General features: G+C 39.5%; 1 protein-coding gene across 1 annotated transcript in view; it reads right to left on the reverse strand.

Annotated features, from left to right (window-relative positions):
* Positions 1-9,944: 9,944 nt before the first annotated feature.
* Positions 9,945-20,564, reverse strand: part of mtor (mechanistic target of rapamycin kinase) — a 98,670-nt gene continuing 88,050 nt past the window's right edge. Inside the window, exons 48-58 of the mRNA XM_022195413.2 lie at positions 20,346-20,493; positions 18,481-18,603; positions 16,979-17,061; positions 16,795-16,867; positions 16,635-16,709; positions 14,712-14,847; positions 13,088-13,153; positions 12,916-12,996; positions 12,570-12,650; positions 11,358-11,463; positions 9,945-10,508 (exon numbers count right to left, since the gene is read on the reverse strand). Of these exons, the coding sequence (XP_022051105.1) occupies positions 10,493-10,508; positions 11,358-11,463; positions 12,570-12,650; positions 12,916-12,996; positions 13,088-13,153; positions 14,712-14,847; positions 16,635-16,709; positions 16,795-16,867; positions 16,979-17,061; positions 18,481-18,603; positions 20,346-20,493 (988 nt within the window). The 3' untranslated portion in view covers positions 9,945-10,492. The remainder of the gene's footprint in view (positions 10,509-11,357; positions 11,464-12,569; positions 12,651-12,915; positions 12,997-13,087; positions 13,154-14,711; positions 14,848-16,634; positions 16,710-16,794; positions 16,868-16,978; positions 17,062-18,480; positions 18,604-20,345; positions 20,494-20,564) is intronic.

Consider the following 20,564-nt stretch of genomic DNA (forward strand, 5'->3'; position numbering starts at 1 on the left):
GAACCGTTGTGACAATGTATAAACAAAAAATCTGCACTTATTACATCTGTGAAACTCTGTTTGCAAAACTTAATGGTTTTGAAATGTGCAAGGACTTACAAAGTCCACTGGAAAGTCAAGAAAAATAAGATCTTATAGATACTCCACTGGACTGAGATCTGTGGAATTTAGAGACCAACTGAAAACCTTGAGTTGTTGGTCAAGTCCCTCAAACTATTCCTGAATAATGTTTGCAGTATGACAGGGAGCATTACCCTGCTGAAAGAAGCCGCTGACATTGGAAATACTATTGCCATCAAGGGGTGTTTAAGGTCTGCAATAATATTGGACAGGTGCTACATGTTAAAGTACCATCTGCATGAATACCAGATCCAAGGTTTCCCTGCAGGACATTGTCCAGTCATCACACTGCCTCCATTCATTTATTTTCTACCCATAGTGCATCCTGCTGCTTTCTCTTAGGCAGGCAGGGAGATACTTTACTGATTGATTTTATATACTTTTGCAGGTATTGGACACACCTGACTGTCCACATAATGTAAGAAAATGTGCTTCATCAAACCGTGCCCCCTTCTTGCTTTGCTCCATTATCAAGTTGTGATGCTCTCCTGTGCACTGTAGATGCTTCAGTGGTGGACAGGGGTCTGCATGGGATTCCATTTAGTCTCGCATGCAACAGGCTGTTATGCTCTGTGTGTTGTGACACCTTTCTATCAGAGCAACTTAAAGACTTTTTAACCATTTTGTGCTACAGTAGGTCTTCTACAGGATGGTAGTACACAGGGCAGTCTTTGCTCCCCATGTTCATCACTGTGACCCTGTCACTGTTTCACTGGTTGTTTTTCCTTGGAACATTTTTGGTAGGTACTAGCCACTGCATACCAGGAAAACCCTGTAAAACCTGTTATTCTATCATCATGGGACGATCGGCGTTGGTTTGTCTCTGTTAGCAACATTGTCAGAAAAGGAATTAAAGGGTTTTGGTGAAATTGTCAGAAATGACACAAGGACCAATTGACTAGATTTTGGCAGTGATGTGGCTTATAGTCTGGATTCATGGATTTGTTAAAAATTTCTGTATCATTGGGAGATAGCGGCATGGTGGCACTGTAACTATGACAACAAGTGAACACCATGTCAGCTGCCTGCTGATGATCATGATTGTGATCCTACTACAAATCGACCGCTTCAAACTTATCGGGACTTATCTGTCCGAAATGATACAAGGAACAATTGATTAAATCGCGAGGGTGTTTCTGAGTCCCATCAGTTCCCGTCATCTGCTACATATTTAGGTCACATGATTCGTTATCTGTACATAGCGTACGCATATATAACACACGCCTGTGCTCAGTGCAAGGTCATTTTGTTTGTGGGCACACCGATATTAAATGGCCACATTCTATGCTGCCATGATTTCTGATCATCTATAACTAATAAACAAATGCTGCATTAATAGAAAAAAATACTGCATTTCTGACAATGCTATATGGGGAAATGAATAGATTTGGTGGAGTACTGCGCTATCTGAGTGCTTTTCTAGTTGGAGATGTTCTGATCCAGTCCAGCCATCAAAATGTCAAAAATCATTCTTCTTCCATCCTTACATTGTGCATTCACCTCTTCCAGAAGTGACTTGTTGCCAAAGATATCCCATTCCTTCTCATTCTACCATCACTGTTTCGGAGGATTTTTTTTTTTTTTTTTTTTTTACCTTTTGTTGGTTTTATTAGACATGCCTATAGAGAGGCAAACAGAGAGGGAGAAGGGGATGTAGACCTGTAGCAAAGGGTCGTGAGCTGGAATAGATCCCAGGCCTGCTGCGACGGGGACTATAGCCCCTGTTTATGGGTTGCCCACCATTAGTGGTTTTAGTGTTTGAATGATCCATGTCTGACTAGGAACATTCACGTCAACAATAAGCCATGAATGTGCACTCACAGTATGCATAAACGTAGTTTCTGTCTGCTGTCACAGAGCTTTCTGATCTAATCTGAATCTCAGCTGTTGATTTTTTACTTTGTACGCCGTGTGTGAAAATATGTTTGAAAAGTGTCAGTTGTGGTATGTGTCCTTTATATCTCTCTCTGCAATTCAGAAATGTCCAATTGAATAGTGTCACTCTCTGCAGCCAGCGCTGCAACACCACCTACTGAGACAAACAATCTTTATTTATCCAGGGAAGGGTTTTGCTGAGCGTGCAGCCTCTCTGAACACATTCATACAGTTCCGTACACTGACACCTGAGAGCTGTCACACACAACTACAGACGGCCTGTGGAACCGGACTGCAATCCACCGAGCAGCTCAGCTGAAGCAAATACAATGTTAAGATCACTTTTGGTCAGACAGTCCAATAACTGCATTGAGTTTGGCATAATACTATCAACCTCACAGAGACGTCCTTTGACTCCTGAACAACACAGCCTCCTGTTTGTGCCTCTGTCCTACACTGTGTTACTACATTGTTGAATACATGTATGACTCAACGGTCAGGCTCACGGCTAATGGAGACCTTTACCTCACTGTGACCTGCCTCACATCACTGAAGGTGGACCAATGCTGCTGGGAGGAAATGTTGGTCCACTGCCAAGTTGCCACCAAACACTAAAACCAGTGCAGAAGTACCTTCCAGAACAAATAAATGTGCCTTCATTTTGACTTCCAAATCAGAATGATGAACCCTTTGATTTCCCTACGTAGGTGTGTATATGTGTTGTTGGATGGCAGCAATGAAGCAGTATAATACATAACTAATAGGAATATTGGCCCATACTCGGGGCTGCACAGTGGATTGGATCTTTATTTCTTTCAGATGCACAAGAACATAAATGCATGCACAGAGTCATCACAGGCAATCATGAGATTTACAGCGCATCAACAAATGTAGCAATGTGCCAACAAAAACAGCAGAGAGGAAGATGGCAAGCTGAGAAACAGAAATGCACGCAATCTGCTTGCTGGACCTCCAGAACACACACAGGCTTATGAGGAGAAACTCCACTAGGCACCTTTAAACAGGAACTTACAAGCTTTTTTTCACTTGTAGCTTAAAATTTCAAACTTGCTTCACCAATTGGTGCCATATACATTTTTGCACAAGTAACCACAGCCAACACTGATGTCACGCTGTCCTGGAGGATACCTGTATGTCAGGGCAGCCATGTGAGCAGTTAAACACTCTAACATAAGAAAAAAAAAGTTCATGTGGATATTAAGTTGCTCTCTTAGGCTCACCAAGAGGCACATCTTAAAGTGGGTCTGCTGGTGTGACAACCGGCTTATCATCATTCCCATCAGAGCCAAAGGTCCAAACTCCAGTCCTGTACATTGGTTTCCACACCCACGCTGTGTGAGGGTGGACAAGCACCACCAGGGGCCAACTCCATAAAGCACACTAAGAGCAGAAGTGGCCTGACTTGAATGGACCAAAGAAATCAGCTGCGGATAAAGTGGTTCCACAATCAGGCTGATTCAGCACAGGTTCAAACAGATGAGATAACTGTGTGCACACGCTGTTCTTTAGCAGCCCAAGAGGCTGATCATGGATCACACCAATCTACAATGACAAACCACAGTGGCGAAAGCAGCAGCTAATATTAGAAACCTGGAACCTGGAAATATGATTAGTGAATTTTGAGGGGATCTATAAAACATTGAGTGCATGCTATTTTTGCCAAGCATTTCTATTTTTTTGTGTCTTTATCATCATGGTTCATGTGTAAAATTAGGCTGTTGCTGATGTGTGATTCATGCATGAGGCAGAATCATCACTGATTCATTTTAATAAACATGCCGACATGCATGCTGTTCCTGCCATCTCCATCAAAGCGTGGCAGCACATTATCAAAAAGTGACATTTTTTAATTGAACATATTTTTTAGATGCACAGCAGGCAGCAGCGGCTACTTTTCATCTGTTTTCTTATTCAAATTATTTGTATTGGAAATAACGACAAATACAAGCTAAAACAGGTGCTTCATAGATCCATCTGTTGCTTCTGACAATAAAAAATGTAGCTCATCCTAAGTAAAGTATAGTTTGGACACCGATAAATCTTGGGCGCAAAACATTCAAACAGTAACAGAATGTTATTATTGTGTTTATAAAAAACACGTTGCCAAAATAATTTCACTTCAAAGCATGTCGTAAATGTTCAGCGTTATCAGGAAAATAGAGGATAGAAGCAGATGATTTAGATACCACATTTCTGGTCAGTATAACCAAATGTTTTGCAGTTGCTTTCTGAATCACTCATGTAGCAACTGTCATTCTATTGGATTAATTAATAACTTAATTTCAGGTAGCGTAATCCTAAAAGGTTGATGACACATTTCATAATTGAATTAAAGGTAATTTATAGTTTTGTTTGTCTTGTATATAATCATATTATATATTATATTATTCATAATAAAAATATACAATACATAATAATCTGCAAACTCAAATTTTGAATTGATACTGGGTAATAAATATTATTAAATCTCGGCTTTGTTACAGGACCCCCGATTAAACTAGTAGGCCTTTTTTTTTCAGAAAGAGTGTATTGTTCATAATAATGCTAATAATAACAATAAAATTGTTTAAAAAACAATAATAATGCTAACAATATAATTATAATATTTATATAGACAGAATAAAATATAATACATATAATAATCTGTCTTTATTTGTCACAAATACATTACAGCACTGTGAAATGCTGCTTTTTGCATATCCCAATTGGGATCAGAGCGCAGTCAGCCATAGTACAGCACCTTTGGGGGTAGGAAGGGTTAAGGGCCTGACAAAGGACACATCAGGGTTTGAACCTCTGATCTTCTGATCAGCAACCCAGAGACTTAACCAGTGCATCACCACCAATATTATATAATATTATATATTATCCAATTATTATATTTTTGGTTACTCCTTATCCCAAATAACTAGAAGAAATCTAAAATGCAATCCCAACCAAAGCTCAGGTCTAAAGAGGTTAAACTTCAACTCAGGCTTAATGATTTTCATAGGCAGACAGCTAGCTATATTTAAAAATATGGTTTGACAAGATGACTCTCAATCTGCAGCTGACAGTGAAAATTATATCCTGGCCAGGTTTGCTGCCTGACTTGAATCCATACAAACATCCTAAGTATTGCAAAACAGAAGATTTAAGTCTGAGCAATGAAAGGTCTACTGAGCTTCTGCTGTGGTGATATATTTTTAATATCGTAAATGAAAACGGTTAGCTTTTCATTTTACATAATAAATAAAATACCCTACTGTTCAACATAGAAGTAGTATCATACTGTAAGTTGACACAATTTTGAATCATTTGACAGATAAATGATACTGGACATCATTTAACTCTTCATATCTATGCATAAATACACAATGTAAGGCAGCAAAAAAGAGTGATCCGATAACAAATGCCACAGATTTATCCTTAGTTAACAGTGACTCTGTTTCTTTCTGTAGAAAGCATCACAGTTCAGCAAAGTTCAACATAAACATGAACGTGCTGTGCCATTTGCAGATGTCAGTGGGTATTACACTGGTAATTTTTCAAATAGTGAACTACTACACAGCGCCATTTGGAGCCGTCAACAAGCAAATGCATGTACAGGCCTAAGTTCTAACTGGCCCAGTTTTTATATTGCCTCTCCTTGAGCAGCCTCTAGTTGTATTTCCGGCACAGTTACTGTAACTATAACTAATTTATTTTTTCATGTAAATAAATAACCTAGTTTTACTCACTCATTCCAATAAGCCCCTGGTACTGCATGTCTGGGTGACTTCCATACTACTTAAATTGCCTCATTTGGATAAACATGACAAGAAAAAACAGCAATCTTTCCTCATGCATTTGTGACATTGCAGCTCTGTGGAACATTAACAGGGTAAACAAGGCTAAAGCTGCCAGGAGAATGTGTCTGAAGCATCCTTAGAGAACAGCAGATCTCAGGCGGGCTAAACTGCTGTCAAGTTCATCGATACTGGCTTTACACCACAGTGCACAAGGACAGCCTGAGTCCTGGCTGCAGGCTCCTGCTTTAAACAACTCCAGAGCCTGCTATCGAACTTTCCTGCTTGGCCGTCAATATCGCCTCTGTTTCTGTCTTTCTCTTCACAGCTGTTAGCCATGCCAGAGAGAGAGAGATGGATGTGTAGTACGAGAGGCAAAGTGTTCTTATAGGGAGGCAGAGGAGCGTGTTCAGTCTCCAGCTAGCACTAGGCTCATGTAGTTCACTTGTGCTGGACTCCATCTGAACTAAAGTCCTGCCAGTTTCTCCTTCAGCTCTACTAATTCACACGCCTCTAAACGGGATTTACATTTTCACGACACCTTAATTACATCCAGTGGTAGTGTGTCAGGCTGAGGCAGAGGCCTGTGCTTGAGCCCCACACCACCTGAGGAGAAAATGGAGTTCCTCATTCACTGCTTCACTTCACTGTTCACACATTAATTTTCAATTGTTGGAGCTGTAATATCCCTCAGTCCTCAGATTTAGTGAAAATGATGTCATTACTGAAAACTGAAGCATTTAAAAAAACAGTGATATGACTCTATTTTGGAAAAACAGTGGAGAGAGGTGGTGTTGCAGATTGAACGGTCAAAAGTTTTAGAAAGCCCCAATTTTTCCAGTTTTTTATTGAAATTCAAGAAGTTCAAGTCCATTGAATAGCTTGAAGTGGTACAAAGGGAAGTAGTGAAGTGTCAGAGGTTAAAAAAAAAAGGGTGAGTTCACCCAAAACTGAAAAATATTGTTTGTTTCAGAATTATGTGTGTGAATATTCTGATAGCTTGCAGAATAGAATAGAATTAGTTTTTTGTCATTGCACCAGTAAAACAAAATTAAAAAAGTGCAATCCTTAAGGTGCATAGGTACCAAGCTTCGCAATAAATAAGTCAAAACGAATAAAAACCAACGTTCTACATTCATATCACATATCCCTGTATTTCTGTTATTGCACAATTCCCTATCAGTCTGTGTGTGTGTCTAGGTTTTGTCCGTTGAGTGCAATTATGGCCCTGGCGTAAAAACTGTTTTCCATACTGCTTCGTTTTGCTTTTATTGTCCTGAAACACCTACCAACAGGAAGAGGTCTGGAAGGACTAAAGCCAAAACAGAATCAGAAGATAAGTTTCTAAGAGTCAACAGCTTGGTGATAGACGGCTCACAGCACAACAGCTTCAAGCACCGTTTGACAATGGTCATGGCCTTTAAAGTCACAAGATCTCAACTTGCCTTTGGGAGAATTTGGATAGATGTGCGCTCTCCACCACCATTATCAAAACACTAAATGAGGAAATATCTTGAAAAATCAATGCCAAGTAGCACTAAAGCTGTTCAGGCAGGACACAGTGGCCCAACACCTTACCAAGACACTGTATGTCCTTTCTGTATGTCACTAAATATAGAACACAACACATGGTCAGTGAAGGTAGCACACTGCTGCCAGTGGTTTTACAAAATCACGCTACTTTACTTGTGTGGCAGTCTTACTTTTCATGGTGTCTAATATGCTGTGGAACAGATCATAAAACTTGGATGAATCTAAACTTTCTCAGCCAGAATCAAAATAAGACTGAAACTGTTATGTTTGGTAGATCAGACTTTTTGGATGATGGCCTTTTGACTTTAAATGGTCGATCTTTTGTGGAAAACTCAGGAGGAATATTAACTGAGACCTTTAGCCAAGGTCTGATCTCTGCAGAAAAAATACTTAGAAAATACTGAAAACATATTCCTGTCTTTACTGCAACTTGGCTAGATGGTTGTAATTCCTTGTAAATGGGTACAGATCAGTCGTATATTTAACCCTTTGATGCACAACATGGATCAAAAGTGACCCAAATCCAATGGAAAATGGGTAGCTTCTGACCCACACAGCGCATTAAAGGGCGACACATTCTCAGCTGATACAAAACGCAGCTGCTGAGTGTGATCAGAGAGCACCACAATTGGTTTTCTGTCCACTTCAGAATTGACCACAAGACTTTCAAGTCTTTCATCTTGTACAGCATGACTCTTGCATCATCATACACCTGTGAGAGCACCTAGAACGATCAGACAGATGATGTTGGATGTTCCTTGATCGTTGTTTATTTAGATGCCTTCTGGTCATTGTGTAGTCAGTGTGTTTGTGTTCTGTGGCATACTGTTTTAGTCGCGCAGCACTTTGGTTTAACTCTTGTTTTTTAATGTGCTTCATAAATAAATTTGACTTTGACTTTAGGCATCACTGCTGATTTGTGACCCTTGCAGTAAAGTTAGCGAGACTGCTTTCAGACATTAGTGGTTGACAGTGATTTATTTTATTGCACTCAGAAACTGTAGAACAATTACCACAGATTTAAAGCTGGAAGCAATCTAAAGTGATGGGCTTGCGGGGTTTTTTATTCATAAGCAATGTCTGACTTTCATATTCTATTCGTGTTGAGAAATTTAAGGAAAATGAGATGCTTTTACTAGGAAATAAGAAACTTCTTCATCCTTCGAGTCCTTCGTTTTGTGCGATTGCACCTCAGACACAGCAAGAGTTGGGTAGAGCACTTCTGAAATCTCCAGAGGTCATGAGAAGCTCAAGATGGCGCATGGATGTGGAATAACATCCAAAGGGGAGGTCTTGTGGACGAATACAAGCTCAAGGATGGAGGCAAGACTAACGATCAAGAGGAACAAGCTTGAGTCCCAGCAGGGGGAAGTGTATACTTCTGAATGCATGGCTATGTCCCATCATTTCTATGTCTTGGCTCAAGGTGCCAGGTCTGGCCGGCTTCATGTGACAACCTTAAAGGTTGATGGAGCTGGGCCTCCTGCATTCCCAGCTTCCACTGCCAAGACTTTCATCTTCCCTCATTTAAGGGCATTTTCTCCCCTTGACTCATTTGTCACCACTGACTTGCTCCATGCAGACACCTGCACTGTTTTTCTGTGGCTCGAGCCCATTTCCACAGTTGGTAAACAGCTAAATCCCTCTCCCAATCAATGCAGCCTATTTAACTTGAGCTATTGACTCGTCGGCCGCTCAGCAGACTTGAGAGGCTAAAAAAATCCAAACAAATTAGACGGATGAGAAAGAACAACAGAAACGGTGGCACGGGCTATGAAAAGTCTCATTTTCAATAATGAGATTTTGGCAAGGGGGAGGGAAGAGAGGGACAGAGTTGAGACAAAGGAAGCAAAGGAGGGTAAAAAGCAAGGGAAAACAGAGGAGGGATCGATCAATATGAACAGATAATCACCAGGCCTCTGTCCCAGCGTGTAAAGAGTGTGACATTGCAGAGGTGGGCACGGCAGGGAAGAGATCAATGGGCTGCTGTTTGCTGATCTGTAATCTTTAACTATCTATAAGTAATTAACCTTCAGAGGAGAATGCAGGGAAGAAATAAACAGAAATTAGAGAGGGAATAGCAATAAGCACAAGTAGAAGAGAAGCTACCTTGCACTCACCAGGTAACAGCACAGAAAAAGCAAATGAATAGTCGTCTCCAGCGCTGCCTCTGTAATTTGCAGCATCTGATTGGGTTTTGTTTCTGTCAAGGACTGCATTCGCTTAAATGACTGGGTGTCCCTGCGGTCCCAGGATGAGGATAAATATAGTCGCTGTTCTTGGAACAAGCAATCTCGTCTCAAGTGGAAAGCATATGTTTAAAATCAAGTATTTCTTTGTTTTGCTGTGGTTTAGGGGAGAATGTCGTCTCGTCTCATCATCTCTGGTTTGAATGTGTGCATCCTCTCCCAAAGCCTTTCTTGAAAAGATGGAGGAGATGGATCTTGTTAGGAGTCAGAGTGCCCTCTGTGGGTGTCAGAAGAAAAAGAAGGAGAGAGGAGCACCAAAGGCTTTTTTTTTTTAAACAGAAAACATGTAGCATGAAATGTTTTCACTTGCACCTGCTGAAGATGTGACAAGCTCAGCTAAAGAAGCACACACAGTGAAATGAAGGCAGCACAGTCGTAGTTCCATCTGTACAGGGTTTAATGGCACACAAATGTCCATACAGTACGTTATAATCAGTTCAAATCAAATCTGTCTGCTCAGCTGAGTATCCTTTGAAGAACATTTAAGTTAGTAAAAGGCATACTATCTTATGGAAATTTGTCACGTTAATACACAATAATACAACAGACTGGTGGGTTTGTAAGAAGCATACAGAGTGTAAGTAAGAAATGTCATAACTTATTACAATATGGCCACTGTAAAAAGCATTTAGCAAGTGATTATGATGCAAAAAAAAATATGTCATTCGAAGCAATTTTAGTTAAATTATAGTAAACAGGTAAAAACAGAGCTTTCGGGATACTTTCTCATAAGCTTAGAACATGCCACTTGCCAATTGTACAATTCTACAACAGCAAAGGAAAAAAACAAACAAACAAAAACAGCTTTCAAAAGGCTCTGTGCTGTGGCTTAAGGACATTTTTCAGTGGATTTGAGTTGAGTGCTCCTTCTTAGTTTGTCAGTGAGAAAGAATGTCAAGTGCAACCTTGGCTGAAAGAGACTCTTCTTCACCAAAACGGACACCTGGAAAAAAATAAAGTCGAAGTCAAATAGAGACAGCAGCAAAAAAATAAATAAATAAATGTGGAAGCTACAGAAAGCTGACTCTTACAACTTTTTGTGATGCACACATGTACATCAGCCTGACTTAAATCAGGGATGGGCAGTATTTTTTGAAATTACAAATTCCACACTAACCTTTCAGTCTTTCAAACTAGACTTCTACACCTGCTCTTGGTGGAAAAATGTAGCCTATGACATTAGACTTAAGGCCAGGCTCACACAACAGGAGTTTTAAAATCCCAACAAGTTTAGAAATTGGGTTGCAACACACAGTCAGGACAAACTTCACAGATATTCTTCTCTATGATCTCAGACCTGCACACTCTACAAGACTGGAAAATAGAATGATTTATTAAGATTACTGTGCCAGAGGGAGCAATCATGGAGCAGAGCACCAGCTCACCAGATCTTAAGGGGAAGCAGATGTAGACAAAATGGAGACTGTGGTGCAACAACCTGCTGTAATACTAACAATATTTTGCAGTGAGAAAATAAAAAAACAGGGAGGCTAAATGAGTCTGGCTGAGAGGGTTGGATGGAGAACTTTTAGTCAGGAGGTCAGGGTGTACAGGCTGGGTGGAGCCACTAATAAAATGAATGTTGACTTCTAGCTCAAAGTGTGGTAGCAGGGCGTTTGAACAGATAGAGGAGAGCCAAAAGAGGAGGGCTGCATGTTTTGAAATTCAAATTCTGCCTTTATTATTAGTCATTTTGGCCTGTTCCAAATTTCTGCCTACTGCAAGTGAGACTTGAGGCCGATTTCTGCTGCCTTGCATCACTGCTTTAAAAATAGCAGCGAGGAGTACTGACCATCCGATGTAGCACTGGCACAGGTTTTCATGAGACGTGGCTTGCTTGATGAGGAGCTCTACTTGTGTTGGTACATCCAGTGTCTCGTCGTGGGAAAAGTCTCGACCTATAGGAAACAAACACTATCCTTGTAAGACTTGACCTTTAGAACTTGAGAATTAACCAGAAATGCCAACATATTTAAGGACAGCGAAACATTTACAGAGAACATTGCTCCACAGAAAGATACAGTGCACTAAATACAGTTTAATAATGTGGTTATAGAGAGTAAAGAGTTGTCTTTAATTGTATATTTTCTTTACACTCCGAAGACATTGCACTTCTATGAGCAACTGAAAAGTATTGTTGCTCCGCCAAGGAACGCGGCAGATATATGTGATGATCAGCGTTGGTTTGTCTGTCTGTCTGTTAGTAACATTACTCGAAAAAAGAATAGTGGATTTGGACAACATTTTCAGGGAAGGCCAGAAATGACACAATGACCAACTGATTAGATTTTGGCAGTGATGCAGCTTATAGTCTGGATCCACGGATTTGTTAAAGATTTATGCATCATTGCGAGATAGCGACACTGCATCACTGTAACTATGACAACAAGTGAACACTACGTCAGCTGCCTGCTGACGATCACATGATTGTGATCCTACTATGGACCCCTGTGGACTTATCAGAACTTATCTGTTGGAAATGATACAAGGAACAACCGTCTAAATTGTGGGGGGGTTTCTAAGTCCCATCAATTCCCGCTACACAGTTAGGTAACGCGATCCGGTATCCGTACATAACGTACACATGCAGAACACACGCCTTTGCTCAGCGCAACATCATTTTGTTTGTGGGTACATCTATATTAAATGGCCACATTCTATGTTGTTGTGATTTCTGATCATCAATAACAAATAAATCAACAAATGCTGCATTCGTGAAAAACAAAAAATGCTGCATTTCTGACAATGCCATATGGAGGAATGACCAACCTTGGCTCAGTACTGCACTCCGAGTGCTTTTCTAGTGGTTTAGTTTACATGGTATTGTACAAGTAGGGAGAGTGATAGTAGAGTAAAAACCCTCTATCTGACATGAGAAATTTGACATGTTAACAAGCTGTCTGTATTCCCTACAGCAGCCTGTGGATGAAAATGAAACAGCAGAACTTAAGCTGACAGTTGTCTTCACTTTTAGCTTTCTGCTGCTTCTTGCTGATGAACTTACCCGTAAGTTTGTCCCGGACCCTGTTGATAATCTGAATAGCTTTCTTGTTGAGTGCCTCAGGCTGTACCAACCCATCTCCAACTTCAAAAACACAAACAAGCTGGTGTCAACAACAACTACTGACAACTTCAGAAAAACAAACTGTGCACTCGCTGTCCCAAGCCTCTTTGCAGCTGAAGGAAAGCGAAGAAGATTAAGTGCTGCATTATGATAGCATAGCAGTTGCACCAATCATTTGTGACAGCAAGAGAGCTTGGTATTAAGGTGGTAAAATGAGCTGAGAAAAACTACAGAGTTGTACAACAAATGAGTGAAATGTCAAAAAAAAAAAGAGCTGGTGACTCACTGAAGGAGTGGATGGATTCAGGCACTGTGGTCCCTGGTTTCTTGTGTGTGGTCTCTCCGAGGTCTATTCCCTCAAGGGCCTCTGCAGACAACATCACACAGTCACAGATTTAAAGATGGATTTGCATCACTACGTTCAAAACTGGAAGCTGTGATTTGTGCTGAAGACTGACCCACTGACTGTCCAGCGGTGTACGAGTCCGTCCTGGTGCGTGAACGCTTGTTGCCTTTGGTATTTGCTGTGGGTGAGACAGACGCACTTTCCATGACATGAAATTTAGCACGCTTCATTTTTAAAGTGCTCTTTTTCATTCACCACACATTAAACACCAACACTAACACTACTCTGACCTTATAAAAGCAGAAAAAAAGCTCTTTTTACAACTATTTACATGTAGAAAATTGTCCCCCAGATGACACATCGATGTGTTTCCGGCTACATAGACAAAATGCTCACTACACTTTAAAATGAAAAGTCTGATACTATTGCTGACAATCAGAAGCACTAATGAGCTTCTAACTAATACATCCTGAAACCATAAATCGCTAAAATAATTTAACCCTTAAAAAAGTGGGAAATTGAAAGACAAGTTGTCTTTTAAAAGAAATCTCCAAACATACCCAAATTATCTGAGATATAAATTGTGACAACAGAAAGAGCTGTTGGATTTTCAACCTTCCAGTAGTCCTTAAGGTGCTCATTTGTGAAGTGCTGTTCAGTTAGCAAAATGATCTACATTTAAGGATTAAATTTCCAGATTTCATCAAAATCTCTTTATTATACATCTCCGTTACAAATATTGGTAAAAATTGTGGTGTTGAATCAAGTTCTTTTTCAGTTTTTGTAAAACAAATCAAAGAAATGAAATCTTCAATTATTCCTTTTAATCATTTATGGAATTCTGTGTCATACTGCACAGAAGACATGCTTGAGTTCTCTCTACTTCTATCCAGGGTTTTGCTGTTTCCAATGTTGGAAGGTTTTATATTCCAGTAAAAAATGAACCCATAGTGAGTAAAAATGTGACAGGAACTAAAAAAGCCAGACAAACTGCTTTGGGTTCAGAGCGTTAATAATAAAACGAAATATCTACCAATTCCTCGATGATTATTATTTCTTTGAAAAAAAAAACTCGAAAGATGAATAAACTCTCATCATAACACGACACTATCCTTCTAAGACCTGACCTTCAGAACTTGAGAATTTTACCAGAAATACCAACGTACATTTGCATGTTTCGTCTACAGAAAATTGTAGTGCACTAAAGGACAGTTTAATAACGTGGTTATAGACAGCAAAGTATGAGTTATCTTTAACTGTACATTTTCTTTACACTACTAAAAAATGAAACTGCTGCATTTTTCTGTTGTTATTTAAACGCCTTGCTGACGGTAACCTGAACAGTATTCATGGACTGTCAGAGAGATGCATCCACTTTGTTCAATTCAATTTAATCAATGACCTTTAGATGTCTACACCACTTCTTTAACCGTTTGCTCTATTTTCTCCAAAATACAAGCCAACAGAAATCCAACACCGCCTGATGTGATTAAATTTAACGGTCCACACTCCTCACCGCTTAAAAACAGCAGTGTCAGCTATAAGAGCAGTAATCTGCACCGACCTTCACAAAATGACTTTACTGACCTGAACTTGTTCCTGCCCAATTCACTGTTACTGTCATGTATGCTGTGGTGGTTCGTTGAGGATGAACTATGTAATCAGTCCATCAACTGTTTTCGTTCTCGGACACTTAGAGAAGATTTCCTGAATGTTAAAATCTGACAATCTCTTACTGTCCATGAGCCTCCAGTTGAGCAATGGATCATAGACGAAGGCCTCCAGCACAGCCATGACGCTGTCCCGATGCTCCCTCAGCACCTCCATCACCGTGTGGCAGGTGATCCTGTAGTTACCGTCCAAGCCAGTTACCTGGCACACAACCACACACAAACATTACTGACAGGGACAAACTTTACACATGATCACATATTTAAGTTTATGTCTAGTGTTTATATATTTAAGGGGCCATACTGAGCCCCTTTTCTACAAACTAATCAAACTCTCACGTCCTTACAATGTGTCTGAGTTTTTCACCTCAAAATACCACAAATGGTTAATTTCATAGGTACTTTTAGCCCTGTTGGAAACAGGCTGTTTCAGCATCTATAGCATTAAATATAGCTGCTCTGCTGTTGTCCATGTCCTCTTCAGGAACAAGACTGCTGCTCCTGTAATTGATGGCATGGTAAACAGCTGACAGCATGACAGTAGACACAGATGAAATGAGAATGGGAATGAATGACACACGCATCCAGGACTTTCTGCTGCTTCTAATTTTCTTTCTGAACAGTCATTCCACATCTGCCACGTTTGTAAGACAGCATTACGGTTAAAAAATCTGTATTTTAGCGGTGCAGTCTGGCAGTTAAAAATGCCTCTGAAGTAACTGAACGTTTACATGAAGTCATAATGGGCTTAATGTCAGGCAGAATGAGTAAAAATATGAAAATTAGAACAGATGTATTGGGTGTCTGGATGTATTCAAATGCAGCAGAAGAGATGACAGAGAGCAGAAGAGAAGTAAACGGATGTAAAAAACTGGTTTGAGTTTAGGTTACATTGAAGCACAACAAGTGGCATTAAAACACAGTAAACCACCCAGTCCGTGTTCACTGATTGTTTAAAGTTTCCACCACCTCTGAATTTCCCTCAGAGTTACAGTTTCCACAGAATTTGTGGGCACACCATCAAAGCTAGTGGTAATATTAGCTGGACTAGTTGCATAATGTGCTAACACTGAGGATTATGTGGTTGTTGTGGTGCCAACAAAAATAAACAATCCACAGTCTTTATTTCCTTAGATGCTAGGAGTGCATGAAGACCCTTTAGTTCACTTTTAAAGCCAACAGCAGAACATTAGCGATTTGAGTTTGCACAAGGAACACTTGAAAGTAGATTATAAAGCTGGATTGAGAGATTCTGAATAGATCACCAGAGGGCATTGAGAGAGAAGGATTGTACAAATACTGGTTCCTCAATTTCTATGTAGAAATGGGATAAAATTCTACTGGCCTCAAAAGCTAGCAGGTCATCTCATTTTGGAAGTAGTTAGAAGAACAGTGGAAGAAAGCCTTTCTATTTTACACTTGTACATTTAAAAGAAAAACAAAACATAATAAAATGGGATTTTCACCATATGGGACCTTAAACAGCCATCAATGTACTTAGTAGTTAAAAGCAGGAGCCAGTCAGAGGTGTTAAGGTTTAGTGGTGGAGCAGTCCTCTTCTTTATATTTAAATGAGTGAAATGTGCTTGAAGAAGCTTTTCAAACACATTTTCAACTAAAAAGCTTTTCCCAGAAGCTTAAGAGATGACAATAAAAACCTCTTAAAATGCTGGCTTTTATTTCTCAATGTTTTCAAGTTTAATTCTTTTATTCTCTGGTCATTAAGTACAAGCTACAGTGAGTCATGGCTTCTGATGGAAAAAAAAAGTCATCATTATTCTGAAAAACTACAGAGGAAAAAGGAGAAGCAGCTCAGACAGGATTAAATGTAAGTCCACTCGAGGAATATTTGTAGTGTTTTAAGCTTAAATAATTTGGAAAAATAAGAAGCACTGATGAGAATTTTCTGCTACAGACTTTTCTGACTCTCCAAACTACAGTAATATAAACACATTTTAATGTTTATCACAGCGTGGCAGAACCGCATACCTCCATCGCATTGGTCAGCATCCTCGTCAGTCTGAACGGGATCTTTTCAGGAAACTTTTCTCTGGTCATGGCCACCTAGTAAATGTTTTGTGAGGATAAGTTCAGAAACATGCTAAAAAAATAATCTGTTGACAATGTACCAAAAAAAATCTCCTCTCACCTCAAAACAGTCTCCAAAGTCAATGTGTAAGATCTTGCCACTCAATCGGTCCAACATCAAGTTCGATGGATGCCTATGGGTAGAAACATCATTTTCTTATTTATCTTTTTGTATGTTTTTATTCTAACAATTTATTCAAAATAATGTACAAGTGTGACTTTAATCTTTTAGGTGAGAAGCTCACCTGTCGCCCAACCCGAGGATGTAGCCCACCATAGACATCACAGCCAAGGAGCGGGTGTAGTTGGTTCTTCTGTCGAACCACACCTGAAGGAGAAATGACGTCAGCATGATGAGAAATAGTCAGAGTCATTACAGCAGAATATTGTGGAAAATGGAACAGAAATCTCTGGCAGGTTTATTTCACTTCTGTAAACTGTATTCTTCTTAATAGTCAGAAAAGGAACAAACGAGACTGAGCATCTGGACAGATGTGCCTAATGTGTTCGTCTTTGGAATAATGAAACCTTTCCAAAACTGTCAGCAGGTCATTAGTGACATACGATCTGCAAATTTTCTGTTCTATAATTGAGCACTTTTGACATTATATGTAGGACCCACCCACAGTCACCTTCCCCAGTTTCAACTAGGGCGGAAAGGAATCCTTGAGTTATTTGAGTAATTCAAGTACAAAAGCTCGTCGAGACAAAATTCTCTGAATTGAGGCTTCGTTTAGTCTACTTCATATTAGACCCCAGGTCACTAACTGGTGGACTGCGGTCTGAGTCCAGACCCAGATTTCATCCTATAATCAATAAATTATGAGAGGATTTTAAGTTTGATGGGGCGCTTCTATTTTAACAGGCACAGCTTTTCTAGTGTTTGCACTAGAATTTTACATAGTCAGCCTTTCTTTGTGTGAGTCAGCTCAACAAAAACTAAAGCCTCAGTCAGAGTTAACAGTATGAAGGTGGTTTTCAGCTTTCTTTGTTAACTCAGACTTTCTGCTTCAAACTCTTCACAAACAGGAGAGTTTAACGCATCATTTGACTCACTTTCTGCACAAAATGAACCGATCACAAGCAGGTTGTATTAACGGAGAACAACAAGGAAAATTTCTAACGGTAAAAAGATGCGACTGGAAATTATGTAATTATTACTTTAATTATGTGGGACAGGAATGCTGGTAGAAAACAGGGAAACGTGTGCAGCTGATTATTTCTAACAGACAGCTGCCCAATAAAACTATCAAACTTCATATATTCAAAAATGATATTGTATTTAAGTGCATGTAGATCTGACACTGTCTGATGATGAAAAAAAATCACTTTAATTTGTTGCCAAATCAAAGTGAAACTAATCTCACTCAGTAATAAATACTAATAAATTAATCAGTTCCTTATTTGTGTTCTATCAGCTGCAGTACCAGCAGTTTAAAGGAACCAAATATAAACACATTTATGCAATTTCTGCATCACCAACTAAATACCTGTGGGGCTCCCATGGCTTTGAGTTTCAGATGAATACCCCTGTACTATACTGTATATGTACAATACACAGCAGATGTCCACCCAGGTTCTGCCAGGGGGTTATTTTTGTGGCACAGCTTGCTCACTTCTGCTTTTAATGTTGTAACGCGCATGCCAAGCGTGGAATTATTCGATTCATCACCAGAATACTTGATTACTGAAATAATCTAGAGCTGCAGCCCTAGTGCCGACAGAGTAGAACAGAGGAGCATCTCACCTCAGAGCTTGGGCTCTTGAGCCACAAGAGCTTGGCCAGGTCGTCTCCAGCTGTGTTGTTCACAGCGTGTTCAAACACCTCCACCTTCTCCATCAGTGTCAGGTGGTCATAGTCTGGGGCCATCTGAAATACACAGATGAAATTCTTTAAAACTAACACCTACACAGTCCCATTTTCAAGAAAAAGATGTAATTTGAACGCTTTTCTGCTCAGTAATTATGAATTTGGAAAGTCACCACAGCGTAATGAAGAACAGCAGCAAATAAAGACTAATAAAATGGAGGAGCGGAAGGAAAAGACAATGATTCCTGTTCTAACTTGGCCTGTCACCACAATTGTGACCGTGCTAAAAGTGTCACCACTCACTTCAAAGCAGAAGGTGATGTAATTTCATTTACCAGAAGTGTGTCTAAACAATACACACTCACAGAGCAAAAGCTATTTAATTAATGTGATTAAAATGCTTTTGTTAAACGTTGTTCATACGTGTCTGCATATACAGTACAATATTTCGGTGAAGGCCAACGCTCTGGTGACAGATGATGTGCCTTTTGGAATATTTTTTTTTCTTAATTGGATGAGTTGATGGAAATCTTTATAGTGTATGTCTACTATAAGTACTGACACACCTATTACTCTCTAGAGTGAAATCAATAAAATGATGAAGAGGACCTTAATCATTGACGCAGTGTTTATGCTAAAATATAAATAAGTTTCAGGTAACAGAAAATTGCAAACTTAACATAAGCACATCCAGTGTAGTAAAGGTGTTCGTTCTTCAGAAAAAAAGTCATTGAATAGTGAAGTTTCAACTCTTATTACCTGCCCTGGAGCTGCGTATTTAACAAAGGAGCTCCCTGAAAAGCTAATTCAATTCTGAAAATCATCAGAATGCTTCTCTTTTTCATTTAATCCTTCACTTGTTTGTAAAGTTTTAGGAAAGAAGCAGTGGGACACACATTCTAAAAGACAATCATCTCTCACTGTCCTCCATCAGCCTCTAACCGTTTAATGCCCTCACTGACTGACAGGCCCCCTTAGTATCTTGTCATTTAGAAGTCTTACACTGGAACATAACACATCATTAATAATTCAAACATCATTAGCAAACAGAAAATAAGCCACAATATTGAGGCATGTTATTTTATTCAATGACATTCCCCGTTGGTCTGCTCACAGAATGAAAATGTCTAACACTTGTCATCCTACTAACCAGTAAATCTCATCATGATGTCATCATCCTGTCATGAAAAAAAGACACTTGAACCTGAGCGCTGCTTTTCTCCTGTGACTCTCTTGAATGTTTCTTTTGTCTGACGTGATGCTTTTTTTTCTAGTATTCATTTCCTATAAGCAGGTGTCAAGATCTTAACCCGCTCTGAGACACTCTTACTTTCTGTAGTGACACTGGAGTGGTGAAAGCTACGCATCTGTGTTCTCCTATGACTAATTGAGAGTTCTGAGGGAGAGATATGAAGTTAAATGAGACAATTAAGGGCCTTTGAAAGCGTTTTCATTAAGAATTGATTGTATTCATCGATATAATCACTAAAAACAGATGTTTCCTCAGCTTTGATGAATCTATTTAGTATGAATGATTTTATATGAAAATAACAAATTAAAAAACATTTCATGAATCAGTTGGTATTGGCATAAAACAATAATTAAAATGGGAGCACATAAGGTCATTTACACATAAATCTATATTTAATAAGATAGCACATTTAAATTCCATCTTGTGAATGTGTTTGTTTCAAACATCTTGATATTAGTAGGCTAGGCTAATTCACTGACTAAAACAGAGAAAATAATAGCCTGACAATGGAAATAAATACTGTTCTCACTGCTGAGTAGTGGTTCCTCACCCTGAGCATGATGCGATGTTCAATGTTAAGCAAAATCTTTTTCTTCTCTCTGTAGTCTCTGATGAGGGCATGCAGGGTGTCACAGTGGGGCACCCAGCCAATCAGGCCTGAGTTGGTGGACAGGGGGATCACGGCATAGCGCTGAATGCTGATGAATCCAACAAACAGCCAAAACAAACACAAACAATTCTTTGTTAGATATGGGCACTCAAAATGTGT

Source organism: Acanthochromis polyacanthus, chromosome 6 (genome assembly GCF_021347895.1).
Source record: "Acanthochromis polyacanthus isolate Apoly-LR-REF ecotype Palm Island chromosome 6, KAUST_Apoly_ChrSc, whole genome shotgun sequence".
NCBI classification, from domain to species: Eukaryota; Metazoa; Chordata; class Actinopteri; family Pomacentridae; genus Acanthochromis; species Acanthochromis polyacanthus.